This window comes from Monopterus albus, unplaced genomic scaffold (genome assembly GCF_001952655.1).
Source record: "Monopterus albus unplaced genomic scaffold, M_albus_1.0 scaffold6.1, whole genome shotgun sequence".
NCBI lineage: Eukaryota > Metazoa > Chordata > Actinopteri > Synbranchiformes > Synbranchidae > Monopterus > Monopterus albus.
This window is the reverse complement of record NW_018127886.1, coordinates 960,016-967,338: the sequence shown is the minus strand read 5'-3', so window position 1 is coordinate 967,338 and position 7,323 is coordinate 960,016. Positions and strand designations below refer to the sequence as shown.

The 7,323-nt window shown below is 44.2% G+C and overlaps 1 protein-coding gene across 1 annotated transcript; it reads right to left on the bottom strand.

The window, feature by feature from the left end:
* Positions 1-225: 225 nt before the first annotated feature.
* On the bottom strand, positions 226-5,142 carry LOC109969489 (potassium voltage-gated channel subfamily A member 3). Its single transcript, XM_020616411.1, has 3 exons — positions 2,131-5,142; positions 529-603; positions 226-393 (listed from the first exon to the last, which is right to left on the bottom strand). Exon 1 carries the CDS (start codon positions 5,005-5,007, stop codon positions 3,412-3,414), a length of 1,596 nt encoding a protein of 531 aa, XP_020472067.1. The 5' UTR covers positions 5,008-5,142; the 3' UTR covers positions 226-393; positions 529-603; positions 2,131-3,411.
* Between the last annotated feature and the right edge of the window lie 2,181 nt (positions 5,143-7,323).

Genomic DNA, 7,323 nt, shown 5'->3' with positions numbered 1-7,323 from the left:
TATAAAGCAGTATGGAGGCATGTCACAGTCTGTAACACAGTTATTGTCTGAGTCACTTTTGATCCTGTGATGGTTCCACTCACAGTGTGTTAACTCCACAACAGAAGCAGTCCTAAAACTGCAGCTACAAAACTGTACATGTATTGTGCAATAAATGTGCTTCTTCTTCTTCTTCTTTTTTTTTTTTGCTTTGATCTGCACTCCTTTCAACTCTTCACATGGGTTGAGTGGTGGTCCACTGGAGAGAGAAGAGTGCTAGGCACCACTTGTTCAAAGTCCAGGTTTGAGGACACCATTCAGGAGAAGGGAAAGAAATATTGATCCAGTGGGAGTTCTGTCTCAGCTCTTAACTTTGGCCCATTTGGCTCAACAGGAAGACCATTCATTGCATCCCTACAGGGAAAAATGGTTACTGCAGGTTAACAGATAATCTATACAGCTTTAAAATGTATATGTACATTATCAGTGAATGTTCATCAATGTTCAATATTCACTATTTACTCTACTTATCAAACAGAGACTGTTTACCTAAATGTGAGGCAGTCTGACTGGGGTCACTGAGGGTTCCAGGAGGTCTGAGCAAAAAAACTGAAATATTTTTACCTGAGAAAGAGAGAAAGAGGGGGCGGGAGGGAGGGAAGGAGGGAGTAGGAAAGAAAAAACAAATTTGTTAGAGCCACTCAGTGTACCATATCCACCACAAAGCTCAGTGGTCTTATTAATAACGCAAGACTGCCCCTCGTCTCCCTGCTGTCTCATTACCACTCATGCAAAAATCAAACTGTAAACATTGTCAGCTCAGAAGAAGAGGGGAGGGGAGGAGCAGGCAACTTTTAGATAAAAGAGACCATCTTGTAACAATTAATAGATGTGCCCTGTGTTTCTCCTCAGTGGGGTTTTTGTGTAACTTGAGAAATGGGCCTGCCAACTGCTTTTCACAGAGAAAAATATGAAGCCAGGGGTCAAAATGGAAAGGAATAATCAACGAAGAGGTCATTCTGTGGGACCTCCCACTTTGTCTTTAAGGTTTGCCTGCAAATGAAACTACCCTAATTATCTCTCAGCCATGACTGGAGAGGTATACATATTATTAGTCTACTACCACACACATGCTCATAAGTGCACATGCAAGTGGACACACAGCCACACTAAAAATTCAGAGCATGATGGTTTGATAGATTCCCCAACCTGCCTTTTAAAAAAAAAAACAATGTTCTCGGTCACTCTAATCTCTGTTTCAGTTAGAGTCAGTCAGGGAGATCACTGAACATAAATTCTGGAAATGCAGTAATATTAGTAGAGCAATTTTAAAGACAGGAATGTGGTACAGGAGAAGAAGATAGAGCCAACCAAATTTTCAATAACCTTTACAGCCCAATTCACAGAAGTCCACAATGCAAACTATTTATTATAAGTGCGATGCAAATGATAATTTACTGTTTTAGCAAATAAAACAATACAGAACAGAAAAACATGGCATGTATTTATCATACATGTCCTGATATCAAATGGTACAAAATTTTATACAAGAACACCACCAGCCAGCAGCTCTCTTTTTGCTAATGTGATCTCATGGCACATGACCTCTGTATCTCTGTGATAGCAATGGTAAAGAAGAAGGACGGCACACGACAGGTATGAGCCACTGGTTCTGTTAGCAGGAAGTGGTGGCCACCAGGGAGCAGCAGAGAGACAGGGCGGGTGGAAATGTTCCCTTTTTATTCCATAGACAGTCAGATGAAGGTGAAAAACAAACCAAGCAAACTGCAGGAGCATAGCGCCCAGAAGGAAAGCCTTCATTCAGGCTGACGTTGTTAGACATCTAGTGACACATAGTAATATCGTATAGCTTTAATAAAACATATAACTAAAATGTTCTGATATTAACTATAAAACGAACATGAGAATCGTAAGGAACTGTTAGACCTGATCCTGTGAGGGGAGATGATGTTATATCAATAGGGTCTCTTTCTCTTGAGGGTCATTCTCTAGGTTGAACTGTCCTGTCTGAATTGACAAGGCTATAAAACACTCGTGCAAATCTACAAACAGTCAAAACATTGCTTTCATGACTATGGGCAAACCCTTAACTCACAAGGCGACACGGTCATGACATTGCTCAGAACTTACCAATTTCATTAGCGGGAGAACAGCAGCCCCTGCCGAGAGCCCGCAGTAGCGCACCCAGGTCATCCAGACAGGATGTGCTCCCAGTCCCAGTCCATTCATAAATCCTCACGCCTTGTCTCTCCTTTCCTTTCTCCCGCCTTAGTGTCCTCTTGTGTCTGATTCACTTGTAGGGGCCAGTTCAGACCTCCTTACTCCAGTTTCTTTGTGTGTCCTTGTTAAAGTCACTGAGTGAGCTTGGCAGTCTGGTTAGTGGCGCTGGAGCTTGTATAGGCTTGTATCTTACGCACGCAAAGCGTGATGACAAAACAGTCTTTTCTGAGACTGAAGACATGAGAATCTTCAAAATAGCTTCCAAGCCATCTGGGAGGTTACTGTGGAAACAAGGGTGCCATGGCAACGATGACTGGGGTTACCGGGGAAACGACCATCGCCATGGAGACTGCATCGCAGCGGGCTATATTTGAGGCATCCAAAGAGAAGCACGCTCCATCTTTGATCGTTGTATGCGTGCATGTGAACGTGCGCTGTGTTTCTCTTCTCTCACGTGTGTCTTGCACCGATGATGATACACTGAAAGTTGGCTGGTCGCTGTGTTTACATGGTGCCTTTTAAGCGTTAAATAGCCTACCACGATAGCTCATATTAAGGAATTACAGGGGAATATTTTGAAGACAGTAGCATTTGGACTAGACTTTGACGCACAATAAAGGCATAACACAGAACGGTCTAATTGAGATAATATAATCTGAATTGTGTTTTCAGACATTCCGTGTGTTTAAACGCACACATACATTTAAATGATTTTGTACATTATACATAGGCTATGACTGACGAATCACGACTCATAACGCATGTTAATACAACGTGTGTCATTCGAGTAGCATACATTTTCAATCATCATTCACAGTTTAAAACTTCTATTTCTAAATGTTACTATAATATATTGGCTAGTGCTCAAAGCACAACATGTCAATTCCCTCCCTCAGAGAAGAATAGTACAGGCTTGATGATTTAGTTCGTTCTCTTCAAGCCTCAATGGAATCATACAGAATTCAGATAGCTGAAATGAAAAATCCGGATTCTTTGAATGGAGCATAAAGCAGCGTCTCTGAGAAGAGCTGCCTTGCTGCTTCTTTCGTTTCTTTGTTTTATTTATTCTTTCGATTATATTCCTTTGTTTCTTCATCTTCAGCTGCTTTGACACGCTGGTTTATAACAACAGGACCAGATGTGTGTTGACACATCATCCCCGGGTGTTCGGAGCCATGATTCTAAACCTGGCTACACGTCCGTGAAAATCTTTTTGTTTATATTCACACAATTTTGCGAATTGTTCTGCGTGGTAGTGGGGAAGTTGGGCTGCTGTTTAAATGCGCTGTTCATCCCGTGCTCCTCTATCACCATATATTCACTCTTACTAAGCGAGGAAGAAGAGCGAGTTTTCCTCAGCTCCTCTGTGTCTGCCAGAGGCTGACAGCTGCCCACGTGCAGATACTGTGCCTGCTCCTCACCCTCCGTCTCTCTGTGGTAGAAATAGTTGAAATTGGAAACGATGACAGGTACTGGCAGGGCAATGGTCAGCACACCAGCAATTGCGCACAAAGATCCCACAATCTTCCCCCCGATTGTCACGGGATGCATGTCCCCATAGCCCACGGTGGTCATGGTGACGACAGCCCACCAGAACGCGTCCGGGATGCTGCTGAAACCCGATTCTGGGTCATCTGCCTCAGCAAAGTAGACAGCACTGGAGAAGAGAATGACACCGATGAACAAGAAGAAAATTAGCAAACCTAGTTCACGCATACTGGCTTTCAGAGTTTGTCCTAAAATCTGAAGCCCTTTGGAGTGACGCGAGAGTTTGAAGATGCGAAATACCCGAACAAGCCTAATTACGCGCAAAATGGCTAATGACATGGCCTGCTGTCCATTTCCTTGCCTTTCTGCTAACTCTGTGCCCAGGGTGATGAAATAGGGAATGATGGCCACAATGTCTATAATGTTCATAATGTTTTTGGAGAACGTGGCTTTACTTGGACATACAAAGAAGCGCACCAGCAGCTCGAAGGAGAACCAGATGATACACAATGTCTCCACAACAAAGAACGGGTCTGAGAAGGGGCTGATGAAATATGGGAATGTGCTATTTATCACAGGCGCAATAGCGATCAAATCCCTATTTTCGTCCTTGAACTCTGGCAGTGTCTCTAAGCAGAAGATGACAATGGAGATGAGAATGACCAGAACAGACACAATCGCTATTCCCCGGGCGGGACCCGAACTCTCCGGATATTCAAACAGCAGCCACACCTGTCTTTGAAATTCATTTTCTGGTAGTGGCCGCTCCTCCTCCTTTATGAAGCCCTCATCCTCCCTGAACTTCTCCATAGCCTCCTCACCCAGCTCATAGAAGCGGATCTCCTCAGAAAAAATGTCAATGGGCACATTAACAGGTCTCCTTATGCGCCCGCCAGACTGGTAGTAATACAGAATGGCATCGAAGCTGGGTCGGTTCCGATCGAAAAAGTACTCATTCCTGAGAGGATCAAAGTACCTCATCCTTTTCTTAGGGTCCCCCAGCAGCGTCTCTGGAAACTGGGAGAGCGTTTTAAGCTGCGTCTCGAAGCGTAATCCTGAGATGTTGATGACCACCCTCTCGCAGCATTCGTGATCCGGTTCATAGCGGTCCAGAGAGTGGTGGCCCGGGAGAGCCGCCGACTCTTCTAGCATATTGTCACACGCCACGACCGTCATCACGTCGGTCTCTGTCTCGGTGTATCCGTGGTTCACCAGGTTGTCGCCCCGGGTTCTGGTTACGCTCGGCGGGGGTGACTGCAGGAGGCTGAGGTGGTCGTCCATGCGCGGCTGAAGACGCATACAGGGGCGGCCGCCTCGCCCCCTCCGCGTACCCCGGTCAACCACAGTCGCCGCCACAGCCTCGGCTGCTTCACCGTCTTTCTCTCTTCCTGCGCTTCGCTTTCACTCCCAACTACTGCTGATCCCGCCCACTGGGTTTATAAACAAGCCTTCCACCCGCCCATGGCGCGCCAGCGCAGGGTACCTTCACTGTCCTCCACCAATCGCAGGACACACCGATATACACACAAAGCGACAGACGGGCGTCATTCAACAACATCTCTTGGGCGTGCCTGCCTCCCTCTGCCCCATCCTGTAGACACAGACACACACACACACAAGGCGAGTCCAGAAGGTTTCTTTTTAAACAAGGTCATTGTTCACAGACAGGAAATTTTTAAATAGACTGCTCATAAACAGGCTATTTGAGACCCTCGTTTTCCCGGGGTACAGCAGTGCTCGGTACCTTTGGTTACATCTTATGTTCACTCATAGAACGAATTTGGGTGTGCCATGGTAAATTTTAACATTGGAAATGGAATATCTGCATAACTTTATTAATTACGCACAGAGAAATGATGGCTGGGTATCCAAACTGAAACCTCAAGTAGCCTATAATTGATGTCCAAAGTGACGACTGGATGCGTTAACGTGAAGATGAACAAACAAGGAGGGTGGGCAGCGGAAAGTGAGGCGAGAGATCGAACAGTGTTAGAGAAATAAACGTGTTAATCAAGTTATCGTAGTAAAATAGTATACAACACACAAAACAGTAGCACGTGACACACACGCAAACACATCTTATTTAAGGGCTTAGATGGTGAAATCAAAAGGGCAACTATATGCAGCGTCGCCATCGTGAAAGATTTATGATCTCACAAGTAGAGAGAGTGAGAACTATCCCCGTCTTTCCCACCTGTTTTGCTCTCACGGATGAACAGCTCTCACCAGTGATGTCATGATAAAAAAAAAAGCACCTCTGGTAATGCCTTGACAAGTGCATCGTTGTAATACACGAAAAGGAAAAAAATTACTGTAGGAGGTATGTCATCATGGAACTTACAGAATTATTAAGTGTGCGTTCCTCTAAAGCCAAAAGCAGATTATACATCGCCCTGAAAACTATTTCTCAGCCATCAGTCATTGCTCGACTTGTCTCCCCTGATTGTTTACTTTTCCTGAACATTGACCCTCGGGGCTGCTGTCCGAGGTGCTGAAATGAAACCACTGAAAGTTACGATTTTTCAGATATTTCAGAGGCAGAACTCATCAGCTGGCAGAATCAGTGACAGTGCTTTAGAGGTTAATGTGCTAACCAGTGTCCCATTGTTTCACTTCTTTCTCCATCTCTGTCCTTCCTTGTTTCTTGTCATACATGTATGGTCAACTGTGCAATAAATTCAAAAGATGCCACAAAATTCCTTTAAAACAGTATATTTATTTTGCTGTCAGAGTATCACTGTGACCAGGCAATGTTAACTAAAACTCCAATCTACCAAGTGATGACCTTTAACCTACAAAGATGATACACCTGGAGTGTGGGAGAAACACTGAAATGGCTGCTCTGACTGAAGATGAAACAGCGAAGATGTGAACACCATGCACAGCCCATTATCTCTTAAACAGAGTTTCATAATCCATCTAGAGTTTCTGGTTACAACATCTGCTTGAACCAACAAGTTTTTCATTTTGGCTGCTGCCTATGAATAAGAGTGTTCTACTTTTTGTAGAATATTAGCACAGTTTCAGTTTCAGAGGCAGAAAGAAACAATAGGAACCCCTCAACTGTAAAAATAAACCAAAGAGCTGCTCTGGTTTAGGAATAAATGTAGCCAGTAGGTCTTCAAGTATAATATTGCCAATGTCAAACACTTGTGTATACACCCATGTGTGTGTTTGTGTGGGTGTAGGTGGGTGGTGGTGGTTACACGAACTGAGAATAAAATGAGACAGAGAGAACACATGAGGTTTGATTGGTTACTATGTGTCATAACACTTTCCAGCTCCTCTGATTGCTTTAACAAATGGAGCTGATCTAGCAAATATTCATGTATTTTTACATTAATTCTATTTACATCACAGGTGGTCATGCACACACACACACACACACACACTTTTAGACAACATATATCAACAAGTGGAAGGAACCAAACACCCAAGGGAAGAAGAAAGGAAATATACCTTGGGCTAATTGTGAGGGATGACTGTGACCTGCTCATGGGCTTCCTCCAGATTAAATTAAATGAGCACCAGCTGACTGGAAAAATCTGAGGAGTCTGCCATCAACATGGGAAATGTGTAGCAACACCCAAGCTGACACATGGAGTACCACCCTCA